A 27,450-nucleotide genomic window follows, 5' to 3' on the forward strand; every position below is an offset into this window, starting at 1 on the left:
TTTCTATCACTGTTATTATGACTGTGGAAAAAGAAAACCATCTGCACAAATTGCTTCCTCTCTGATAATAGCAGAAGAGTCCTTAAGCCATTCTCCTTCTGTCTTAAAGATAAACAATGAAAATAACATCTACAATTACTGGCAATCATGTATTGTCACTAAAAATGAGTTAATAAACAGATATAAATGTCCCATATCATCAGCACAAAAGATACTTTTGCAAGTTTTTATAAATATAACATATAAATACATGGCACTATAATGTAAAGCTAGAGAAAAGATGTTTGAATATTTCTGCAGAAGATTCAATGTCTGGCAAGGCTCATTTATAACTTTGTTAAAATACAAAACTCTAAAACTTCAGCTGACATGAAAAAAATACAAAGAAGCACAAAAGCATTTAACAAAATAGCAAAGAAGGAATCTGTAAGTGGCTCCAGTATGAGATTGATATTTTTCTACTGGGCACTATCCTCATAAGAATATCACATTTGCATGTAATGAACTGGGTAACAAAACGTTTTAGGACTCATTTACATATGCACAGTCCTTTGATTACTGAAACTTCAAAAGGTAACTGTATGTGTGAATGGGAAATTAAAGAATAATTCAGTCAGCTCACATTTTTATCACTTATCAAAAATGCAGTAATCAGGCACAGAAAAATCATGTGTGAATTTATTTATTCATTTATGATTGATATGAACAAATCAGATAGAAGTACTAAAAGTAGAAATCATGCCAGACTTAGAGGTAAGCAAATCCAGGATTTGAAACTTGGATTTCATATATTTATCTGATTTCATTATTCATCAGCGTCTATAGTTTGAGATGCATTGGCATCTCAATCTGAAGATACAGGGAGAGTCATAATTATGGCATGACAATTTACACTTTGCCAGATAATAATCGAGAGCCAATTTGGTGTAGGCATCAGTTTGAAACGGAATTCTACTGTTGTCTTAGGCTCAAAACCAGCTGGTGACCTTGAGCCAGTTACTTTCTTTCAGCTTGAGGAGGGAGGCAAACCATTTTTGAAAAATATTGCCAAGAAGACTGCAGGAACTCCTCCAAGCAAACTCTCGATAATCAGACATGATTAAACAGAAGAAAAAAAATCATAATACAAACTTCTACAAATTCATTTTAAACAGTGGATACCGATCTACTTCCATAATGATAATTTAGCAGGCTGTTGAATTGAATTACTAAATTTAGAAGAATTTAATAATTTAAGTCATAATCTAACACAGAATTTTAATAAACTGATTTCAATAAATAGAAGTGTATTTAGCACTGAGTTAGTGGTGTTAAATTAAAACTTTTGGCCCTTCATATTTTGACAAATTACACCCCTTGTCAATCAAGCCAAAATAACAACTGATGAGTGAACTTAAAACCATGGCTCAGTCATAGTTGTTCCATTCCTAATTTACACACACTCAAGTATACCTGCAATCCAGAGAACTATATCAAATAAAATTGACATATGAAATAATGTTGATGTAGACTTATCCTTAAAATACTCCTCTTTGTGCTCCCAGATATGTCTTTTATTTCCCTTTTCTATCTGATCTGGATTTCATTTCCCTCCAAATAGCCACTGGACCTCTCTAAGCATTCCTTTTAATATATTTTTTTATAATGTTTTCTCCATCACTGCAAAATCTGGGTTTACCCCAAAAATCTTTAGATATTTTTTCACTTTGTGTAATAATTCTGTTTTGGACAGAATTCTGAAATATTCTGGTAACTGAATCAGAAAGAGAGAAAGTGACAATATTATATTTAAAAAGAAATAATATGACAATGTATACAATATAATATTCTATCCACTTTAGATACAATACAGAACAAATTCAGCAGCAAATATTCTAAATTACCTGGATTACCCCACCTCCTTCTCCATCTTTCCCAGCCAGAAATTGTGGAGGCAAATTGATCATCTTTCCTAGCCAATCCAGCATGACTGCTTCCAATTCGGTACAAGCTGGGCTTGATGCCTAGAATGGGAAAACATGGTAAAAAGGAAAGAAAAGTCTCCAGTGATTTATTTAGATATTTATACATTTCAGAAGAGTGCACAGAATAAAAAAGAATTGAAGCATGGATGATTCAAGTATAACTCAGAACGTTACTTAATTTGTGAGTGAAAAAAAGTGATAATTAATGATCCATTTGAGTAACTACTACATACGACAGGTATATTAACTCATTCTCCTAATACAATTTTAAACTGTAGATAAAAGCATATCAAAATTTGAAATCACACCTTATCAAGCTATTATACATATACATATAATTGAGTATGCAGGTATATGTACACACAAACGCACACAGAGAGAGAGGGGGGGAGGGAGAGAGGGGGGAGAGAGGTAAGTATGTCTTTCTGAGTATACAAGAACCTCTCTCACTGGTAATCTTCTTTATATGATTACTATCAGTATTCAAAAAGGCAGTTAGAAGAGCTAAATACGGAAAGAATACTGCTTAATTTTATACAGCTTTCAATATTCTGAGACCGAATTACCCTCATAATCATTGTTAGGGACATATTCCAAAATATTGCTTCCGTCTGATCTAAGGTTGCCATGGAGGCAGCCTAATAACAGATGTTCTGGTTTTCATCTTCTCTGATACAAGTCTTCCTATAGGAAACTGTTTCCACATAGATATACTGTAGGGATTAGTTTGTAGCCTAGAATAGAAACTACTGAGAGTTTTAGGTTTTTTATTTTATGCAAAGGAAACACTTTTGTACATGCAGTTGTGTTAAACCCTATATTTGTACAGGTAATCCTTGACAACAATTTGTTTAACTGTTCAAAGTTGCAATGGCACTGAAAAAAGTGACATGACTGTTTTTCACACTTATGACCATTGCAGCATCCCCATGGTCATATGATTTACATTTGGATATTTGACAACTAACTCATTTATGAAGGTTGCAGTGTCCCAAGGTCATGGGATCAGCTTTTGCAACCTTCTGACAAGCAAAGTCAATGGAGAAATCAGATTCAGTTAACAACTGTGATCAGGGGTGGATTTCAGGCGCTTCGCGGCGGTCCCCGCGAACCGGTTGGTCGGCGAACCCAGAAGTAAGTAACTTCCGGGAACGCCGAAGGGTTCACCCGCCCGCCCGCGTTTCTTACCTGGTTTTGACGAGTTCTGAGCTTCCACGCATGCGCAGGATGCATACAGCGCCTGCGCGATCCTCCAGGAGCAGCTGGAGCATCGCACAGATGCTAGTACGCATGCGTGCACTGCACACATGCACGAGGATGCCGCCGGCCCCGTTCCAACCAAACCGGTTGGAACGGGGCGAGAAACCCACCCCTGACTGTGCTACTAATTTAAGAACGGCAGTGATTCACTTAACAAATGTGTCAAGAAAAGTCGTAAAACAAATTTCTCACTTAGCAGCATAAATTTTGGGCTGAATTGTGTTCATAAATTGAGGACTACCTGTATTGAAATGGTACAGCTCTCTCATAATCTACCACTTCAGTGAAAACTAAATTGTTGAAAGCCATGTAGCTGATCTGTGGCTTCTGTGAGAAGAAAATATCGCCAAAAATCCATAGATATCTAACACTTTTTAAATAAAAGGCATATGTAGTAATTGTAGCTTTTAGAAACTAGTTCTTTCATGCCCACATAGAACTTACCCAGGAAAATCCAATGCATCCTATGCCCCCAGATAACATATCACCCAAAAGAGCCGGGAAAGAATTGGCAGTAGGGAAATAGGCAAAGAAGTAGGGACTGTGCCAATGAGTCACCTGTGGAAAAGAATATAAACAAAGATTTATCAGAATGAAAAGTCACAAGGCCTTGCTTTAACAAGCATGTTTAAAAAGTGCTGATATTGTCCAAATGTCAGACCATTCGTTGCTAATTATTTTGTTGTAGCTACACAGAACCAAGTAGATAACTATGTCTCCTAGTTTGCATTAATATTCCTGGCATGGAGTATGCTTAAGCTTTTTTACCTGAAGTCAAAGTGAGCAATTCAAATTGAAGCAATTTTGATACTTTTGGCAAGTTATGTCTACATGGCTTTTAAAAGGACCTATCTTTGTCTTTTACTAAAATTTTAAAAACATAAGGGAGAGCAGGGGAGAGGAGCAGGACAGGACCAGGACAAATCAGCACTTGTGAGAATTCTAGAGCCCTAGTCAGGTTCTGTCTCATTTTATGTTTAAAAAGAAGCCTCTTAGCACTAAAACTAAATTTTAACAATATAATATCATTGGCAAATCAAGTTAGTTCAGGATAAAGGATAAACATACCAGTGGTGGGATTCAAATTTTTTACTACAGGTTCTGTGGGCATCGCTTGGTGGGCACGGCAGAGGAAGGATACTGTAAAATCTCCATTCCCTCCCCACTCCAGGGGAAGGTTACTGCAAAATCCCCAATTTCCTCTCCATCAGCTGGGATTCAGGAGGCAGAGAATAGATGGGGCGGAGCCAGTCAGAGGTAGTATTTACCGGTTCGCCGAACTACTCAAAATTTCCACTATTGGTTCTCTAGAACTGGTCAGAATCTACTGAATACCACCTCTGAAACATACCCAATCCCTTGAACTAATCACATTTGTCTCTAATTGCAAATATGATCATTGTGGTCTCATATTCATATTGTTAACAATGAAACAAAAATAATTCCATGCCATAATTAATGATGGATATAGAAATTGTTGGGGGGAAATTTATATTATAGAGCTTTGTAACACTTATATTTTTGATTATGTTGATGGAATCTGCAGTGTATTTCTTTTTTATCACATATACCCTATAACATATTGGTATAAGCTACTGTAAAAATAGAAGGAGTTGACAATGTACAGTAAATTAAATGATCTGATCTGATCAAATAGCCTGGAAAACATCCTTTATTGAGGACGTTTTTCCCTAGTAAAATGTTTATTAGAGAATATTTAGCTCATTATTAGAATATCACCCAAAGGGACAATGATAAAATTATTCCAGTTGTTTTTGCAAAGAATTCAGATAGATACTTCAAGTAGATATATAGGTCATTTTTCAATTTACATTGCTATTTAAAATGTAAATGACAAAATTTAACAAAATAATTTTCACTCTCTCTATTTAAAGTATGCAAGTCCACAAAATGTTCAAACAAATTTTTTTTCAATGAGTATGTGATTCTTCTGACACAACAAATTGATGAATGATCTCCAATGATCTCTAGCCTATTGTTAAATGAAAAATATAACTATTATAAGAAATCCAAGGGAAGTCTGGAAATTAAACTGTTGGCATGAGTCTGATAACCCATACTGAGATAGACAGATGGACAATAGATAGATAGATAGATAGATAATAATAATAATAGCAATAACAGTAGACTTATATACCGCTTCATAGGCCTTTCAGGCCTCTCTAAGCGGTTTACAGAGTCAGCATATTGCCCCCAACAACAATCCGGGTCCTCATTTTACCCACCTCGGAAGGATGGAAGGCTGAGTCAACCCTGAGCCGGTGAGATTTGAACCGCTGAACCGCTGAAGATAGATAGATAGATAGATAGATAGATAGATAGATAGATAGATAGAAAGAAAATCTGTGTTGTTTGCCCAATGAAAGAGAAAAAGATCTGCTAAAAGGATATTGCAGAGAAAACTAAAGCCAATGCCTAGTAAATAAAATATTTCCTAAAAATTTATTTTCGTTGTTTAGAATCTTTTCAATTGTTCTTTATAGTTCTTTCTGTTTCAAACATTTTATATGACTTTCCAACTTAATCAAAGATTCAATTGAATCAGTTTCAGATCAAGTCTGCCGAGCAAAAATACATTTGATTTTCTGTACCACAGACAGTAACTTTTTGATATCTCTAAACAAGCTATCACAATAATAGTACTGTATTTTTCAGAGTAAAAGACACACCAAGGTTTTGAAGAGGCAAATTTTTTAAAAAAAGTTTTGGCACTCTGCAGAAAACGCGCCCCCTTTTTTTTCAAAAAAGGACATGAATAGCCTTTAGGAGGCTTGTAGAGTGCTCCTGGGGGGTGGAGGGCAAAAACGAGCAAAAAATTGCCTATTTTTCACAAAAATGGGCCTGGTTTTTTGTCAAAAAAGGGCATGCATAGCCTTTAGGAGGTTTATATAGTGACACTGGGGTGGGCAAATTGAATGAAAAAAAGGGCAATTTTTTGCTCATTTCTGCCCTCCCCAGCCCCCAAGAGCAGTCTGAAAGCCTCCTAAAAGCTATGCACTGTTTTGGTGAATGGGGAGGGGTTTCGGGAGGCAAAAAATGCTGTATTCAGTGTATAAGATGCACCCAGATTTTCAGCCTCATTTTTGAGGGGAAAAGGTGCATCTTATACTCTGAAAAATATGGCAATTGCTGTTTGAAGCTAGTTCTACTAACATTTTAACTGACATATCTTGTGATTGCAATGTTACAGGCACTTAACATAAAGCACTGAACTTTTGAGTTTCTAAAACAAATGTTCCCTAACCTGGTAATGAAACACTTGGAAATCAACTCACAAGACTGGATTTTCACTCTCATTCTTTATCTGAGCTACATATATTTGCCATTATTGCAAACTTAAGATAGTAAGCTTGTAGTTGTTGTGTCTGTTGATGGAATTGCTTGTGGAGTGCCAAACTTCAATAAACTTGTGAGCATGGTGGGTGCTAGCATGGCTGATGATTCTTGTATTACTCTAATCAAATTGGTGCTGTTCAATGGGATTTGGGATTGTTGCATTTGATTGCTATCTGGTGATCATGGATCCTGGTTTTCAATCGACATGATGTTTGTCCCACATAGAATTGTTTTCAATTGTTACAGTTGATTTTGTAAATTACATTGTTTTTTTCATCCTTCTGTATCTTGTCTTTGGTTCTAGATAATTGGCTGTGGGTTTGTGGGCTATTGTTATTCTTAGAGCTTGGAGAATTCTGGCTGTCATTTCTGACATCCCTTTTGTGTGTGATAGGCTTAGTTTTTGCGTGATAGTTGACTGTGTGGTTTGTGGTGGTTTGGGTACTATGTGGCAGAATACAAAGTTTTTTGGATAGCCTTTTCAGAGAAAGACATCAAACAGCCATTTCTCTCCACTTTTCTTACTGCTGTAAGGCTGCAGTATGTCCTGGCCCTTCTGAAGAGGGTCTGAATGCAGCTTCTTTTTTGTGTGCTGCAAAGCTGATCTGGTCCATGTATGTGGGTTTGTGGTAGATGCGGGTTTCCAGTTTTCTGTTGTCTTGTCTTCTTATATTGATGTCAAGGAATGGGAATCTTTTGTCTATTTCTCATATCAATTGAAAACCAGGATCCATGAACATCAGTTGTAGTAAAAATCATGATCCCAAATTCTTAATCTCTACCCATACTGAGACTCAACAGCACCAATTCAATTGGAAAAATACAAAAATCATTGGCCATGCTATCACCCACCACACCTATGAGTTTATTGAAGGTTGGCACTCCACAAACAATTCCATCTACAGACACATTGATCTACAAACAGGCTACAAACCTCTGAGAATTCGAATCAATTGTACAACCAATTATGACATCACAAACCCGCAATCAACACACAACCCCAGCCAAAACTTCATCTCCCAATGACACTCACCTGATGCGACCTCCCCATTTCAAGAGCCATCACAAGATCCTCACTTGACCCATCAGAAGACTTTCACCTGATGTGACCCACACACCTGATCCACCACAAGACCCATCATTAGACCATCCCCTGACATGACTCTCCCATCACAAGACTTAATGACCACACAAAATCCTTATAAACAGAAGAATATCACACTGATATTCCCTAAATTCAGCTACTAGCCTGGTAACAAAATATTTGGAAACCAACCCACAAGATTGGAGGCTGGACTTCCACTCTTATCTTAACTTTCTTGTCATCAGTATTAAAAATAAAATCTTCAAAACTGCTTAATTAATATTACCCCAGGCATAATTATCCTTTCAACATCTTTAAGGATGTCTTCAAATCTCTCAGGTGTTTCAGGTGCAAACTCTGGAATGAGGGCTCTTAAGTAACCTGGCTCTACATCAGGATAGACCTGTCGCTCCTCTATCTTCTCAATGTAATCTGCAATGTAATCCACCATCTCTTTTCCTCTTTTTCGAAATTCTGTGGCATCCATTTTAGGTTTTCAAGCAACCTAAAAGAAACACATTGGAAAGAAACACATTTTGGAGAAAATGCACAGGTGTATTTGTCTTATCTTCTTTATATATGAAACTAATTGCAAACCAAGAGCCAAATTTCAGATAGGATTATCTCTTTGTTGCTGACTCATCCTGATCATGTACAATATGCACACCTGTATATATCTGCTTTCTCTTATGCGAAGAGCAAGTAGTTTATCATATCTTAACCTTAATAGGCTTTGCTTATCTACCCCTAGAACAAGGCCAGGCAAAGAACAAAGCCTTGTTTACCCCAGGGGGCTCTAGCCAAGGATGGAAGGGACAGTGATTCATATTAAAGGCTAGACAAGCCTATTGATTGAGTCTGTTAAATATTTAAATATATTTCATTTTCCAACTATTTTATGAATTATAGAATTTTATTAACCTCTGGAAAGAGCCATAGAAATACAAATTCTTTCTTGCCAATATAGGATTATTACCACTGCATAATAAGAAAACAATGGGAAAGGGAGAAAAGGAAATTAAGGATATTTAATGCAATATAAATATCAGGCACAAATAACCAGGAACTATAATTCCACTAAAAAGTTTGTTATATGCTCCCTGTACACCAAATCTGGTTTACTTAACAGTCAAGGGAAATTGGTAGTAGAAAAGAGTTATTGGAATTCATAGATGGCCTGGACTTAGGTCTCTTGTGGTAGTAAGTGACTGCAAACTGAAGATGTATTTGACCCTACTTTTGGGTTCTGCCTAGTCATCTTCTACAATAGCCATATAGGCTTTATTTATCTATACTTTTTTAAAGTAGGATGGATGAAAAGTTTCTTAAAATAATATGCAAGCATTGAAAAACATTAAATCCAACTACAGTATAGCAAAAATGCAGATTATATTTTAACTCTTAATGTCACTCAGATGACATTGTCCTCCTGGAGGCATTAAGCAAATTTGCATGACTGAAACTTACATGCACACAACATTGTTAGGCTTCCATATAAGTTAGAATCATGATAATGCAAATTGCATTTATTTATGTTTTCTCTCACCAAACACTGCATGTTCACTGCACTAAATGTGTAATAACTGCAGAAAACAGCAGTGTTAACAAGAGCTGGAGGTATTATTCAGAACTTTATCCTAAGTGTCATTTAGTGTATAATTATTATTCATGCACAGATAGTTCTCTTACCTGAAGAAAGTCTTAAATGAGAATAAAAGCATCAGCACTACAGCAATTTACAAATTCTGGTATATTTTGGGGAAACATTGTGGCAATTCAAGTAGTGTAATATAGATGTGTTTTGTGTAAATGAAAAAGATAGATATTTGTCTTTAAAAACTTCTGATGTTGCTATATATCTATTATTTGCCAGTCTTCCTACCAAGATAAACACCTCTATAAAATGATACATTTACCATAAATTGCAATATAAACATAATTGGACAGAATATATTAATATAAATGCAGGCACAATATAGGCATGGGGTGCAGTTGGGTTCCTTAAGTCCCACAAAGGCTTATGAATCTGTTCCTCTCAATGAATTAATTCCTCATACACAGAAAAATAGGATTTAAAAAAAAAAAATCAAAATAACTGCATTTAACAAACAAATGATCTTTATTTTATATATATATATATATATATATATATATATATATATATATATATATATATATATATATATATATATATATATATATATATATATATATATATATATATTTATATTTAAAGTCACAACCCCTGGTATGCCCAAATATGGGAGGAAGGTCACACTTCCACTCTCTGTCTTCGGCTCGTCACAAGAGACCATCCAGACAGAAACCCAATATTTTTTTACTGTTGCCTTTTTTGTTACATAAATACATTATCAGCATAAATATAACATATATATATATATATATATATATATATATATATATATATATATATAGATAGATAGATAGATAGATAGATAGATAGATAGATAGATAGAGATAGAGATAGAGATAGAGATAGAGATAGAGATAGAGATAGAGATAGAGATAGAGATAGAGATAGAGATAGAGATAGAGATAGATATAGATATAGATATAGATATAGATATAGATATAGTGTCACAACCCCTGGTATGCCCCAATTATGGGAGGAAGCTAACTGCTTCCATTATCTGTCAATCAGCTCATCACAAGAGTCCATCACGACAGAAACCCTGTTACTGTTGCCTTTGTTACATTTGTGTAGTATTTGTGCTGATAAATAAATAAAGGGAGACTAGTATAGATCTATTTCAAGCTATTTAGCTCTCATCAGCTAGCCATACCAGGTTCAAATCCAGTAAGGGTATGGCTAGCTGATGAGAGCTAAATAGCCTGAAATAGATCTATACTAGTCTCCCTTTATTTATTTATCAGCACAAATGCAACACACACACACACACACACACACACACAAACATATATATATATTTCTTCTTTATACTGTAATGGAGTGTTGTGGGTGAAATGACTATAACACAAAAACTTCCTGAGCAGTAGATTAAAATGGAATACAAAAAAAAAAAAACATGTGTGATGTCAGGTGGTAGTGGTTAGAAGCAGAGAAACTACTTCTACACTGTTACCAAAAAATTACATGGACAATTGTTATTTAGGCTCAAGCCAAGTCAAGACTTTTTCTTCTATAATATGTAAAAGAATTGATTTTGATTATAGACAAACACTCAGTCAAAAAGCAATGAAGTCAATAGTGCACTTAAGTTTTGTTACATCTCACCACACTACCACCTGACATCACACATGCCCAAGATATAGAGGTTTCATAAACATGTATAGGCTAACTATCCAAATATACTTATTGACATCTTTCTCACTTTTTTTGTGAAGATGTCTAAAATAGTTTTTCTGTGTAGCATTATTTGTTGCTTCATTTTCATTACTTTAAGAACCACATAAAACACTGAATTAATGAGTTAATAGGAGAGGTATCTAATACTCTCATCAAAACAATTTAAAGTAACTAACTTGACTTACTGACTGAAAGTTCTTCTTAGGAAAAGAGCATTTCTACTGAAATTAGATAGACAGAGGATTATCCATAAGCACAACAGAAGTAAATACACTAGCAATCAACTCCTATAACTTAAATATTTTGAAAGAGCAGATGCTAATACAATTATGAGTGGAAATCTGATTGATGTTCATATTAAAGAAATTTCAATTCAATTTTTTATTATTATACAAAGAATATAACAGTACAGCCCCTGTTGGAGGGTCTCATTAACCACTTTCTGATATGTTTCCAACCTTATAACTATGTAATACATTTTTCATGATATTTTCCAAACTCTTATAAAAATAATTGAAAGGATGAGATAATATTGTTGCAGCAGATTGAGGGTTTATTGATCAATCTACTTATGAATGACCAGGACCACGAAGGTGCGAGAGAAACAGGTTTATTGATGCATCGAGTTCAGCGTGTTCACACACCAAAATCTGAACTGCCAGGGCTACACCCAGGGCAGTGATTTTATACCTTTAATCAAACTTCGTCAATCAGAAGGCGTTACAAGAGGCGTATTCATACAAAACGTCAAAGACCCTGCTTAGGACAGGGAAGTACATTTTGGAATAGTACAAAAGCAGAAATGAATACAAAAATCTTAAAAACAAGTAAGTAAAATGCTGATGCTATTCTGTAACTTTGTTATTCTCAGTAACTTACACCCATGTTGATTTCCTGTGCTATCCTTGTGCAGTAGCTTGTGACATGTTCAGGTAATATTTGTAATACTTATGAGGAAGTTTGAAGTAAAGTGCACCAAAGCTAAATGTTAAGCTAATATGAAGTTATAGTTTTCAGCGTATTAAAGGCTTCTCAGCCTGGCAGACCCCTGGTGGGTTTACCTGTGTACCCCTTCCTGCCTCAATATGACTTTCCAATATTACTATTACTACTACTTCAAGAATACTTTAAAAACATTAATAACCTCCTTACTATCTACAGCATAATCACACTTAATAGTTCAGTAATTAAACCAGCCTAAACAGGAATAAAACAGATTCATCTGATATATTAGGATAGAACAAGAGAAAGAATATATTAAAATTTATTTTAATAGAAATGTCAAAATAATGAATATTATTTTCATTTTTGTAATTAAAATACTTACTTTCTTTTAATAAAACAATTTCCACACTTATGTGTGCCTTCAAGTAATAATACTAATAGTTCTACTAACATTAGTAAATTTAAATTTTTCTTCTTTCATTTTAAAGTATTTAATTTATTTGAGAATGTGTTCTGCTTAAGTTCCTTTATGTTGAAATATATAGGTTAGGCTTAAGATCAAGTTCAATTATTGTGAACATAAAACAAATAATTAAGCAGTCATTTATATCCTTCTATAAATCTCCAGTATTGCTAAAGCATGATTAAGAGTATATTTGTTATTATTAGACGTAATGTTGGTGTACCATATCTATTTTACTATATTAAAGCTTAATTTTTCTGTACTATACAGTTACTATACAATTTTTCTGTAATGTACAGAAAATCAGTATATTTTGAAATATTAACCTATTTCTTCCTCAAATACAAACATCTTACAAGATACTAAAAAGCCCAAGCAGAACAATAAAATGCTAACATTAGTATACTGACTAACTGAATCCTCACTGAAATTTTGCTATCAGGGAGATGTTTTTCATCAAGATCCAAGCCGGGGATAATTACATTAAGATGATTTCAATAATTAAGTTTAAATGATAAAGACTTTTACTTACTGTTTGAGAGATTTTGTTTTCTCTGTTTCCCCAGCTGCTTTCTTTGTGACAGTTATAAGAAGAGGATGCTCTTGTCCGTTTATATTGAGAGTAAGTAGTTTCCATCAACCAATCAGAGAATGCTTTGCAGTTTAATATTCTGAGCATCACACTTTCTCTCCTGTTTTTCATCCATTCATTTGTACTCAACACAAACACTATGCCAAACCTAAAGCAAATAAATATGCCTTCATATTTGCTGGGAAATTGAATGCACTATTCATCTGTGGTTGATCAATTGTCTTTCACTGTTGCAGGAGATTCTAAATGTACTGTTTTAAATGGGCACACAGATATTCATTTAAGAAAATATTTGAGCACAATTAGTATCCCACACTGTTATATTTGAGCGTGTGGAGAATAGCTTTCTAAGCATCATGCTGGGAACACATCAATCAAAGGCCTATCTGTAGACACAGGATTAATATAGAGCTGTATCTATTCAAAGCTTTATGAAAACTGTGTTTCATTTATAAATCCACTGAACACACATGGAAAAACTGTAAACAGAAAGGAAGCAAAACAGAATGAAACTCAGAAACAGATGTTAGATCATGCAATTTTTCTTCAAACATTGCAGATGTGCATTGCAAGATTATTATTATTTTATTATTATGCAGTTTTGCATTCCAGTTATCTCTGGGAAACAGTCTTAGAAGGAAAACCATATGGATTGTTTAAGGATGCTTATGATTTTTCACTTTAAATGTTTTTTTTACCAGATCACTATTCCAGTGAAAATAGTCATAATATTAAGCAAACTAATTTGGAAATAAGCCATTAACCAGACTGTGTAGTTGACTGTAATATTTTAAAGACCAAGGAGCTTCATCCAATATGTAGGTATTTCTGTAAAGTATACTGTGCTTCTTGCTTTAAATACCATAGAAAGTTCAGGTTTTTTTGTCTGTTGTCTTCTTTGGGGGATGCCTTCTACTTTACTCTATATACTTTATGTGTTTGCTGAACCAAATGCAGGCCCTTCCTTTCTCACCTTAGGGCAATCCTCCAAAATAAATACATTCACATACTGGCTAAGTTCAAGGAACACACCAAATACTAATCTCATGAGGGGAGGGGAGGGGAGGGGAGGGGAGGAGGGGGGAGGAGAGGAGAACCTTACTTTTTTCCACATTACATTTCATGTTGTTGTACAGGATCCACTGTTCAAGTCTGTCAAGATATTTTTGGATCCTGAGCTTATCTTCTGGGATGTTGGCTATTTCTGCCAGTTTAGTGTCATGAGCAAATTTGATGAGTTCCCTTTCTATTTCCTCATCTAAGTCATTTATTAAAATGTTGAAGAGTACTGGGTCTAAGACAGAACTTTGTGGTATTCCACTGCTTATTTCCCGCCTTGTAGATGTAGTTCCATTAAGGACCACTCTTTCAATAGAGTTTATCAGGCAGTTACAAATCCATCTAGTGCTGATGCAATCTATCACACATTTTTTGGCTTACCAAGAAGTAGATTGTGATCTACTTGGTAAAATGCCTTACTGAAGTCTAAATATACTAAGTCCACAGCATTTTGCTGATCTACTAATTTAGTCACTTTGTTGAAGAATAAAATAAGATTGGTTTGGCATTATCTGTTTTAACAAATCTGTGCTGGCTTCTAGTTATGCCTTTATTTGTTTCTAGATGTTCACAAATCTGTTTTTTTATTATTTTTTACAGTATCTTCTCAGGTATTGAGGTTAGTCTGATTGGTCTGTAGTTTCCTGGATCTGCCCCCCCCCCTTTTTTTTTTTGATGATTGGAACCACTTTAGCTAATTCTTAAGAATTAATTCTTAAATTTGAATAGATTCCTAACCAACTTAGCTGACAACTTTGTCATCCAAAAGATAGAGGATAGAATTAGAGGGACAGCCATACTGGACTTAATTCTTAGTAACAGAGAAGAAATGATAGAGGGAGTTGAAATTATAGGAATATTGGGTGAGAGTGACTATGCCTCTTTATTAAATATGTTTCAGATATCCTCTTTTAAACAATATGTTTATTTTCCAGCTAGTTCTCTCTCAGAATCCTTTACAGCAGAACTGAACCCAATTTTAAGAATTTGGCCAAAATTGTCTTGTATAATTATAAATTGACCTGCTGCATAATATACTGGTTTCCAGTTATAAATTTATTCATTTCCAGATGTTTGCAGATCTGTTTTTTTAAATTATCTTTTCCGGTATCTTCAAAGGTATTTATATTGTTAGGCTGATTGTTCTGAAGCTTCCTGGGTCTGTTTCCCCTTCCCTTTTTTTGAAGGTGGGAACCAAATCAATGGTGGGTTCCTACGAGTTCGGACCGGTTTGACCAAACTAGCAGTGGTTTGGCGGCCTGGGTCGTTTGAACTGACAGTGATCCAGGCCTGCCACACACCTGAACTGGTTCTCCAGGTGGCGCTGTAGGCACTACCATCTTGTTTTTCACTTCTGCACATGTGCAGAACAATTTTTATTGCATTGTATTATTGAAAGATATGGAACAATAGTTCTGAGATAACATCTGCCAGCTCCTTCAGAACTCTGGGATATAATATGTAAAGGCCCAGTGATTCATATTCATCAAGATCAAACAGTTGTTCTCTTACTATTTTCTTCCTTATTTTAATTTTTAATTCTAAAACTGTCTTTTACAGTTATGTTTTTGGTAGGTTGGGCTATAGTTCTTTTTGCACAAAGCCCAATGCAAAGAATGAGTTAAGCAATTCTGCTTTCTCTCTACAGCCTGTTACTTCCTTTAGGGAAAAATAGAGATCTAGAATAAACTCCTACTAAACTTTTGTTGATCTACAAAATATTGGCATTTGCTTTATAACTTACAATTAAACATATCATAATTTTTAAAAGAACTAAAAAATTAATCTAGTCATTCTACTATCTAATTATTGAATCACTATATTTGGATTTAAACAATTAATAATCATTAGCTATGTGGCTACTGTGCATACTGCCATTATATCAATAGTTGTATTTAAAAAATAAAATAAATAATAAATATAGCACTATTTACATTGTTATGAGAAGAAATCAGAGATCTGATAAACACCCAGGCCCTTGAAAACTTGACTTATAAGACTTTGATATGGCAGAATAACTGCTCCTCCTATAGGCCATTCTGTTAACTGCAAACATTGCATAAACATTTCTGAGCTACAAATATGGGACGTATTGTGCATTAAAAGAAATAAAAAAACATATATTTGATCATTATTTTTCCCTTTCTTTTTTAAAGCAGAAATAACATATTAACATTTCTTTAGAAATCAGATTAGGAGGGATTAAATTCTCTAAGCAACAATAAAATCTGCTTTGTAAGTTAGCTAATATGACCTTTTCAAATCAGAAGCCTTCAAAGTAAAAACAATGAACTATTTTTAAATCAAGCATTAAATTTTGTTAGCCAGAAAAGCTGGTGGTTTATTGCCCTCCAGTAGACTCAGAGTCAGAAAGGTGAGCTTAAAAAGTATTATTTATTTATACACATAAATAAAAAGAAGTCACAACACAATTTGCTTTCAGGCACCAGGATTTTTATGTTTTTAATTGAGAAAAAAATGAGTTTATTCATTCATTACAGTAATTTGACACATCACTGACATTTTTGTACCTGCCCACTGCTTTTCCATATATACAATTCCACGTGCTTACCATGATCCTGTTAATGCTCATCTAGAACATAGAATAACACAATTGGAAGGGACCTTTGAGGTCACCTAGTCCAACTCCCTGCACAAGCAGGAGAGTCCATATCAGGGGTGTCAAACTAGATTTCTTCGAGGACCAGATCAACATTGTAGTTCTTCTTCACAGTCTGGTTAGGGAGTGGGGAGAGACGGGATGGACACTGATCTGTTTAAAAAGGATTCCTCTCATTCAAAGAGAGGACTTCCACTCTCAGTTTTCAATCCCTTTTATAGTTAACACATCAAAGAAAATTCAGCAGAAAAGTTGAATGAACTAGGACAAAAGTAACCCCTCCTTTGCAGAGAAAACCATACATGGAATCAAACATACTACATGTAACAACACATATGTTCATTTAAATGAATTCTGACAAAAGCAGCAGGGTAAAAATTAAGAGGTTAATGAGGAAAAAAGAAATATGGTTGTTTGGAATTTATTTATTGCCAGATGTTGTTATACTCTCTTCCCTCCAGTAGATGGCATTCACAATCTCGCAATCAGTCAAATCAGTAAATTGTCAATATTTTCAAGAGTCAAAAATTTTAAATCCATTCAATATAGGTCTTTCTACTTTCTCTACATCCTTCCTTCCTCCCTTTTTTAGATGTTTAATCCAAATATTTTAGTCATAAACCTCTTGGGCAGTCACCATTTTTTTCCTTCTTCTCTTCCCATCTCTTTGTTTCCAAATGCCACTTAGCCATTGCTTTAGATCGCTAAAAAAAATTTAAGTTCCAAATTAAAGATGTTTCTTTACCCTTGGGTCAGCCAGCTTTCTGCCCGGTCTCCACATGCTGTCTGATCATCGCTCCTGCTCTAAACTTGATCTGGATTGACCCAACTTCAGAGCGGTCATTGAAGATGGCTGCCAGTCTAGAGAGCTTTGTTTCGGACCTGCCAAGGAGCTTGCCTTGCTCCTTGTGGTCACAAAAATGCCTCTCTTTCTTCACTGTCACTTCAGGATGGTTCTGGCTCAAAGAGCCTCCCAACGACGGTTCACTGGCTGGGTTTTCGCGAGACTCCTCAGAGCTTGCTATTTCCCCTGCTGTTTCGCCACTATGCTTCTGGGTTCTCTTCATAACTTCTGATGGTTTATCTGCTGTGTTTTGTTTTTTTTTAAAAGACCTGTTATCTGAATCTCCTTATCTAGGGAATTCTCTTTCAAGGGCATAGTCAGAGGTGGGTTCCTACCAGTTTGGCTGAATAGGTAGTAACTCAGCCGGACACATGACTGGTTCTATCCTGGATGCCACCATCTTTATTTTCTGTTCTGCACATACACAAAACAATCTTCATTTTAAAAATGTATTTTTCCTTTTTTATTGGTGTGCACATGCCAATCCCAGAGATGGGCCATTTTTCATAAAAATGGAGGGGTTTTTGCCTTCCTGCAGCCTCCAGAAGCACTTTGCAGGGTTCAGAAGGGCTCGGGGAAGGGGAAAATATCCTGAGGAGACATTTTTGCATTTCCCCAGCCTGCTGAAGCCTGCAGAGTGCTTATGGGGGATGGGGAGGACAAAAACCTTTTTTCCTTACTGGGTAGTTTGCAGGCACTCCCTTAGCGAGGCTGGAGGGGCCCCACCTCTCAAAACTTTTTGCCACCGTTTCGGTGGACATGGCTTGGTGAGGGGGCCATGTGACTAAGTGTGCATGAATGATGTCAAGTTGGCCACACCCACTCTGTCACAGTCCCCCATCTAGCCATGCCCACTGAACCAGTAGTAAAAAAAATTGAAATCCATCCCTGGGCATAGTTAATACATTATCCTTTTTTTTTTAAGTCCTTTATATTTACTATATCTGAAGAATTATTTCCAAACTTCCCTGTTGGTCCCCTTTTTCATTCTTATTAGTATTGCCAGAACTTTGTATTACTACAGACTCTTAGTTTGAACTTTTTGATTAAAAAATGTAAAGGATTGTTTCAAGGATTCTATGCTTTCTTTAAGTGCCAAATATTCAAAAATTGATATCATAGTCATTGCTTAGAAATAAAGTAAATTACGTTTTTTCTTTTTTCTCTCTCTTTTTGCTTCCCTATGACAGTAATTCAGAAGCTCATGTCAACTAGCACAACCGATGATGTAGCTGATCCTAGCAAACTAAAGCTGTCATGGCAATCTGGTTCCTCTTGTAGTGAAGACAACAATTTTATCAGTTGTTTATGCTTAATTTTGTTTTTAAATCCAACTCATCCAGTAGTTATCCAGAGTTTAGTTCATAACTAAATAACTCATAATCTGATGAGCCATTTCCACATATAATATAGGCTTGCATGTCTCTCACCTCATGACTCTCAGGAGACAGCCAGTGAAATCCCCTCTTCTACTACTACTTGCAGCTCTGCCTGGCACTTTGCTGGGGAAGGGAGAACAACGGGAGCAGAAGACCACAAGAGAAACTGCAGCATGTCCCCTCTCTGGTATGCCTTCAAGGACTTCTTTCCAGGAACAAAGAGCACTCCCTTGACACTGGTGGTTTCCTGTCAGCACTGCCTAGCCAGCAGGCATTTGGTCCTTCTTATTTTACATATAATATAGGCCATTCTCACTTCCTTTACAATCTTAAAGAGACCCACAGTGAAGCCTCATCTTCCTTGGCTGATCTGTGAAACTGCCTGCCATTTTGATGAGGTAAGGATAGTTTGAGTCACTTCCATGTGCTTCCCTTATTTGCCACCACTTTCAAAAGCAGTTAATGCCCATTTGCCTTTTGGACCTTGTCACCATCTAATTGAGTGCAGGGGCTTTTGTTTCCATCTATTTTGAAAGCCAGGAAAGTCTACAGAATAGTCTGGCTGCCAGCAGTTGCTAGGACATTTAGTTCACACTGTCATGCTTCCCAGGATGCACCATGAGGGGGTGAACTAACTTCACAGCCTTGGTGACAGACTCCTAATATAAGAATTGCCAGTATTCCAACTGCTAATTGCTTTGTAAATACATGGGGGATTGCTCCCCTTCTCTGTGTTTGTCTCTCTCTGTGTGGGTGCATGTGAATCATGTGCAGCTTCCAGCTCCATTTTAGAACTCAAACTTTATTTTACAAGTTTTTCTGGCATATCACATCTGGTACTGCACTGTGCTACTTTTGTAGCATTATCCTGCTGATGAACAGAAGGTCAGAATTCTAAGTCCCTTGCATAATTTATTCCCAACATTCCATCAGATTGGAAAAATAAAAGTTATAATTCAGAAAGTCAAACACTGAAGTAGGTCCTTGTGTCTTTAATTTTCATGATCTACAGTCTGGCGGTGCAGTATCTTCCTTAGATAGCATTAACGTTGATCAACTTTTTCCACACTTTCTCCGCCCTACTGTTTATCAAAACTTTAAAAAATGTGATTCTACACATTTCTTGAGGCAGTATCAATGGCTAGTACTGCTTCTCTCAGCTGCCCATGTTTATTCTTGGTTGTTCATTTGCAGTTAAGCAAACATGGGACATTGCCCTGGGAGGTGTCAAACATGAATCCAGTATTTTGCTCCCTTGGCTAATTTAATATACAGAATTCTGAATAATAAAAGGGAAGGCTTAACCTATATTCTACTTCTCTATATATCTTTACATATATCTACAATATGTACTGTATATTTTTATTTTTCTTACATTTTATTAATTTAATTTAATTAGATAAAAATAAATTTATCTCCATATATAGACCCCTCTCTGCCATCTCTCCTGCCCTTTAGAACATCCTATTCCTAGAGTTGAGGTGAATCCCACTTTTCTAATTTTCTGAAAGAGTGTTAAAACCTGACTTTGCCAATTGTCATAGGTAGAAGAGTGTTAGGCAACCCTGGGGGTGAATTGTGATGCGAGGGTGCTCTCTTTGCCTGTTTTAACTTGCAATTTCTCAATTTTAACTTTGTTCTTAACTCTTTGTGTTAACTTTGTTGTATTTATGCTTTTATACCTCTTTTTATGTTTTTATTATGAATTGCCCAGAACCTCTTAGATGTAACAGGCAGTGCAAAAATCTAATAAATAAAAAATACATTTAAAATATAAGAAAGCAATGCAAAATGCTTGGACATTTGGAATGTCTCCCTCTTTTTAAAAATGCAATATATTTTTGTATAACAGCTGCAACTGCAAAAATCAATTAATATGGGTACTTATATCATAATGATTATAAAGCAAATTTACAATTTTAAAAAACAACATATGGTTATAAAAATTAATAAAACTTCATCCATGACAGTTTTGAAAACAGAGTACAACATTCAATATCTGTTTTAATGTAGTATTAAAATTTTCAGAAAAAAATACTACAAAGGTTAATTGAGAATACTCAGATCTCAGTACAGAAATAAGCTTAAATTCTACTTACTATTTTCCTATAATGCTCAAGTGTTCTAGCTAAACGGGATAGTACTGTATAATTTTTTTCAGTAACAAACTTCAAAGTCTCTAAGAGCTCTAATCAGAAGAAAGGTCATTCTGTTTTATAACATCTAACCCATATTGAACATAACAATCATTAACTTTCTGTGACACAAATTGTATTTCTACTATTTTTTTGTTTGTAAGCACTTTTTAAAATTATCCTAAACTATCAGCTTTGGAAATTTGAATATCAATTCTCTTGTGCTGACTACAATGGAATTAAGTAAAAGAAGCTTAAAAATAAACTTTCGTTGGAAGATTTATTTATTTATTTCTTAGACTTTGTTTGCCAACTATCCTGCCTAGAGGTCGGCTAACTAACATTGAAAGGCAATAAAATATTAGAAAAATAGTTATAATAATTTACAATTAAAAAGATGAAGATGCAGAACCGATGTCCATAATTATCTCCTCAAAAATTCTTAATCATCCAGTTAACTTGAACTTCAGTTTTGCTATCCTACCAACTTGCTCATGCAATTTCTCTTTATTTTTATCCTGCTTTTCAATTACAATATGCAAAATGATTTGATATGGAATGTGGGATGTTATTCACAATTTGTAAATACTTCTGTCATTATTCATCTCAGCTTAATTCATAATGTCCTCCTTTGCTCAAGAACCTTAATATGTAGAGCCATGATGGCTAACCTATGGCATGAGTGCCAGAAGTGGTACACAGAGCCCTCTCTGTGGGCATGTGTTGCTGCGCCCTGAGACATTGGCCCAACTTGGCCATGGCTGATGCCAACCTAGTGAACATGAGGGCTGGCAGGGTAGAAACGGGATCTGGGAGGAAGGTACGATAGAAAGAGGGACAGGCCCGCAGCTGATGAGTGAGCACAAATTGTTGCAGCAGCTTCCTCCTCCTCATGCAACCCTCTGGCTGGCTGTTGCAGGGCCAGAAGGGTGCGCACAAGCAGGGATACTCAAGTGAGTGTCTGGGCTTGGCCAAAGTGCAGCAAAGACACGCGGGGTGTGCGAGGTTCAGTGGGGCCAACCCCCTTTTCCCGTTGCCCTGTGGCCCTGCTGCACTGCTTACTTGCATGCGCCAGCCTTACTGTTTGAAGGCTAAATGAAGCCTTCAACTAAGCAAGGAAGCAATCCTTCACACTCACATCCAGCCCACTGGAGTTCACTGCACTAGGGCAGGAATGAGACCTTATCCTGTGGAGCCCACTAGTGCTTTGGCAAAGACAACAATGAAGACGAGGAGAAGAATGGTGAGGCTTTGCACCAACCAGCAGGGAGCAGGTCAGGCAGGGCTGGCTAGCTGGTTGGGGAGGGGGCAATCCTGGTGCTTAGGTGGTTGCTGCTGCCAGCAGCTTAAATGCTCTGACTGAAGTTGGAGTTCACCATGCCAGGGGAGAAATAAGACACCCTGCTGTCATGCAGGGCCTGCTTGAGTGTAGGACAAGGAGAAAAATGGCTGCTCAGTTGGCTCTCCACACACACACACACACACAGCCGCCATTGCCAACAGCTTGAGTGCCTTGACTAAAGCAGGGACTGTACACTTGCATTCTCTCTCTCTCACACACACACATACACAGAGAGTTTGGAGAGCCCCCCCCTCTTCTGTCTCACTGTGGCAGTAGTTGCAATGCTTCAGTTCCTGGCTGGCAGGTTGCTCAGGTAAGCCGAGGGGGGGGGGAGCTCTGCAACCTCATCTTGCTTCGTACTCAACCCCCCTCCTGCTGTCTCACTGCTCAGATGTTGGTCACACCATTGCCAGCAGTTTGGGTGCCCCTGGCTGAAGTATAGATCACTCTCTCCCCAATACACACACACACTTATACACAATTGGATTGTGTGTTGTGTGTGTGTCCCTCTCATTTTCATTCAAGCTTGCTCCATGGGAGGTCTCATTAAGTAGGTAAGTGGAAAGTAGCTGTGGGAGAGGGAAGGAGCAGACTACCACCAAATACTTTTCACACCTAGAATAAAAGTTTATGGGACCTGAGTCTCTGCAAAAGAGGATGGGTGCCTGAATCCGCATGATCTTATAGCACCAGGAGTGTCCATTCTCAGCACGAAAAGCATTTCCAGGCCAACTCTCCTTTCCCTTCCTCAAAGGCAGAGAAACAGAGAAACAAGAGAGGAGACAGATGTTTGCAAGGTGAGTCCTTGTGGCAGGAAGGGAGGAAGAAGTATGAGGTATCTTAGTGGGTTGGGGAGGCCTTGAGGGCCTGTTCCAGTGGTGGGTTTTCAATTTTTTTTACTATCGGTTCTTTCGGGCATGTGCATAAGCATCTGGGCAGGTGGGTGGAGACAGCGAGAGTCTCTATTCCCACTTTGCCCAATCCTGGAGCAACCCACCTCTGGTCTATCACTAGTCCCCCCCCCCCCATGTCCTTCCCAACCTTGAGATACCTCATGTGCACATTAGTATTCTTGAATTGGGAGCTCTTAGGAAAGTATCCCCTCCTTGTGTGTTGCAAACAGCTATTTCCAGTGGGGAAAATAGGACAAAGCAAATAGGGAAAAATAGTTTCCTTTGCTATATTTCCAGTCTGGATTATACCATTGCAGAATCCGTACAGGAGAGCCCCTTTAAGGATTATGTATTAATAGAAAAACAACTAGCCTCTATTCTTAAATGCTAAAGCTGTTGCATCAACTATCAGAGCCATTTTTTTGACAGTTTTGCTGTACTGTAGTCTCTTGGCGCCCCCATGAAACGTAAGCATGGGATAAACTGAGCCTGGTTTGTTCTCCCTTAGAATAGTGCTCTGAAGTTGTCAGGTGAAGGGTTAAGCAGACTTCTTTGGCATTGCATGTCAGGCAGAGTTGGGTTCCTACCAGTTTGGACAGGTTCAGCCAAGTAGGTAGTATCTCTACTCTTCGCACATCCGAAAAAGTTCTATTGGCTGTGCCTATGGCAGTGCCATCTTGTTTTTTGTTTCTGAGCATGCGCAAAGCAATTTTTAACTACTATGCATGCACGCATGGTGTGCATCAAGTGCACACCATGCATCAAGCACACATAGCGTGCATCAAGTGCATGCCCAAAGCATGGCCAAAGCATTGAGTGAACCGGCAGTGAAAGAATCTGGAACCCACCCCTGATGTCAGGGAATATATGGACCTTGTTATTTAAGGACAGATATATGTTCCATTTGTATTTCTGCAAATGTAACATTCCAACTGGGGGCATTCGAACAGCAAAAGAGAGAGCAAGAAATCTGATCAACCAATCACCATGCAGAATGCACACCTCCATACAATGTGCTGTTGGGATTTGGGAGGTATGCTCATCAGCCGGTCTACCGCTATCCTTCAACCCTGTCACAAGATAGGTATGTGGTGATGCCTACATGCAGTTGTAGGCAATTCCAAATTAGCCTCAAGCATCCAATTGAGAGGCAGGGATTCAATCATTTGTTTTTTATCTTCGAAGATATTAAATCAGATCTTCCATTTCTTAAAACACTTTACTATCTCTACTACCTGAAGAGTCTCTTTTAGCCTGTTTAATCTGTTATACTTTTTTTTTTAAAAATGCCTTTATTATAAATAAAGATGTTATTTGGTCCTGTTTCTATTGGGAAATTGCTTCTGGCTTTTGTGCTAGAAATAAACAAAATGAAATGTAGAATTTAGTTAAATATTGAATAGTGTGTACTTATATACGTGATTTGGAAATCAGTAGCTTTTTCTTTTTTAATCCTGCACTCCCCACACACACCTTAATATTTATTTTCATTTCATTGTATTTTATGTTATAACAAATGTCAATAAAAAGTGATTAAAAAGAGTGTTGTTTAGGATTAAGCATCTATCCAATTATTGAGAGGGGGGAAAAGATACTAAATTCCAGAATAATTGGAAATGGGTCAAACACTGAACCTTCACCCCCTCATAATTTCTAGACCACATAAAGTGAGATGTAAATAAAATTAAGAATTTCTAGGCTTCTTCTATTTGTCATTCTACCTGCTTATTAAGTGAGTGCTATTCTAAGGTCACTTTCCTCTGTCTTTTCCAGGCATGGAAGCCTTTAAGTAGTTTTGTCTGTCCCCAAAATATATTCCTCCCAGGGACAATCTCCACCACAATGAGGCAGCACAGCAGTGCTGGGGTGGGGGAGATAAAAGTGTGTGTGTGTGCGTGCATGTGCTCTATTCATGTCAGATTCTGTCCAACATGCATATGCAGAACAATGTAACTTTCACTGCTAAATTGTAGCAATTAACACTTATGATGGCAATAAATTGAAAGATTACATTATTTCACATAGGCTTTCCTCTTGGGAATACTATAGTGAATTCAGAGTTAGGATTGTTTCATATGTAACCTCCTGTCCTAAAATTAATTATTGAGAAAACAGTTATATTTCTTCCATTTTAAAACACATTAAGAATAATGCCATGATATTGTTTCATTTTTCTAGAACATATCAGCTAAAACAGAAAGTCCAATATAGATTATAGGAATATTGAAAAAAATTTATTCATATTACACATATCAATATACATACATGAGCTCCTCAATGCAGACAGAGAGATCCTGGGCATAACTCAAGAGTTGCTCAGTGCACTTACATTGGCATGTAGCTAAATTTTCTTCAATGTACATATAAATACACATTGTTTAATACATAGATACTGGAAAGCGTGAGTAGCCAAGATGTTCCCTTTAACAAATGGGAAAAATTTTGAGAGAGACCCACTGAAGAAAGTACTATTTTGAGTTTTTGGAGTAGCATTCTTACATGTGCTATCCTGAACATATAATTTGGTAAATTTATACCAAATAGGCCCTGCAATTTATTTGGAAAAAAAAACATTTACATTGCCTTGAAACTTGTCCTGGTCTTCTATCTTTTGGTTGAAAGTCAGATGAGGCTATTATGGAGTGACTCTGTTTCAGTAGGACTCTCTTCAGATTTTGTTGAGGGCATGCTGGAGAAAGCAGAGTGTCACATTTAATGAGCCTTGTCAGAACAAACAACCAGCATGGCATCAACAGATTTCATCAACATTTTTGATGAGTAGCATGCCTACCATGCAAGTATTAACAGCCTTTCAGAATGGCGATGTTGCCTAACAAAGCATCTATGACGGAGCCCTTTGCATGAAACTTTATTGAAGCAAAATATCCCTTCAAAGATTTCCATAGCCCTGATAGACACCACTATGGCATCATCCAGTATTACATTGGACTTTCATCTTCTGCAATCTGAGAAGACTGACAAAATATTTGGCACACTGAAGTTCTCAAATCTTTTCTGTTTCTCAACTTGTAAATTCTGCCAAGAAAAGGTAAAACTTTTCATTCCCCTTTTTCTAGTTTTTTTTTAATTGATTGATCATGGTATGCTTCTAAATGGTTTCTTCTAAAATATGTAGCTTTGTTACTCCAAATATTGTTGCTATTTTGTTATTTTCAGAGGAAAGTGCTAACAATTCCAAAAGATGGATACCAGGAATGACTACTCTTGACATTTAGGAGAACTTATCAGACAGTTTATATTGCAATTTATCATTATGCAAAGGACATATTGTTTCCTCATCTTTTATCTAATATGATTGAATAAATTTTGGGCTGGTAATGTGAAGGCTTATTGGGAATTGGTGAATGCTAACAAGGTAAACTTCAATCCAATGGAGACAAATAATACATTCATTTCTTAATCTTTCATGAAGGAGTTAGAGATTTTCCTGGACTGCAATGCAGGTATCATTGGTGGTCAAGAATACATGTTTCCATCTTTAATTGACTCACTAGTTTTCATCTTCTCTGGAGAACCGATCTTGTCTTGGTAGCTGTATCATCATCATAATTTTTTCGCTTACCAACAAATTTACATTCAATGTTAAAATTAAAACTATTATTTGTGTCAATGATCTAATCTACATACTGCAGGAATAATTAATAAAATTAAAATTCAAGGTGCTATCACAAATATAAAAAATCAATACTTTTAAGATTATATATAGGTACTCCTCAACTTACAATAACTGAGTCCAAAATTTCCACTGCCAAACAAGATGGTTGTTAACTGAGTTTTGCCCCATTTTACATACTACCTTTCTTGCAATAATAATAAGTAAAGCATTTTATTGTTAAGTTATTAACATGTTGTTAAATGAATCTGGCTCCCTCATTGACCTTGTCAGAAGGTCACAAAAGGTGAGCACGATACATTGAAGCACTGCAACTGTTATAAATACATACCAGTTGCCAAATATCCAAATTTTGGTCATGTGACTACAACAGTCATATGAAAAATGGTCATAAGTTACTTTCTTCAGTGCAGTTTAATCTTTGAATGGTCGCTAAACAAATGATTGTAAGTGAAGAACTACCCGTAATTGGGATTATAAAAATACACCTAGTGATTATATCTGAACTAAATTGCTATAAACACTCAATATGAAACTACCTTAAGATGATT

At 36.4% G+C, this 27,450-nt stretch overlaps 1 protein-coding gene across 2 annotated transcripts in view; it reads right to left on the minus strand.

Annotated features, from left to right (window-relative positions):
* DDC (dopa decarboxylase) overlaps nt 1-21,100 on the minus strand; it is a 65,287-nt gene extending 44,187 nt beyond the window's left edge. The window contains exons 1-5 of one of the 2 annotated variants that reach the window (XM_032236738.1): nt 20,995-21,100; nt 12,934-13,141; nt 7,952-8,170; nt 3,669-3,782; nt 1,884-2,003 (exon numbers count right to left, since the gene is read on the minus strand). In XM_032236738.1, the coding sequence (XP_032092629.1) occupies nt 1,884-2,003; nt 3,669-3,782; nt 7,952-8,152 (435 nt within the window). In that variant the 5' untranslated portion in view covers nt 8,153-8,170; nt 12,934-13,141; nt 20,995-21,100. The remainder of the gene's footprint in view (nt 1-1,883; nt 2,004-3,668; nt 3,783-7,951; nt 8,171-12,933; nt 13,142-20,994) is intronic. The other variant, XM_032236739.1, reaches the window with a different exon arrangement.
* Between the last annotated feature and the right edge of the window lie 6,350 nt (nt 21,101-27,450).

Source organism: Thamnophis elegans, chromosome Z (assembly GCF_009769535.1).
Source record: "Thamnophis elegans isolate rThaEle1 chromosome Z, rThaEle1.pri, whole genome shotgun sequence".
NCBI lineage: Eukaryota > Metazoa > Chordata > Lepidosauria > Squamata > Colubridae > Thamnophis > Thamnophis elegans.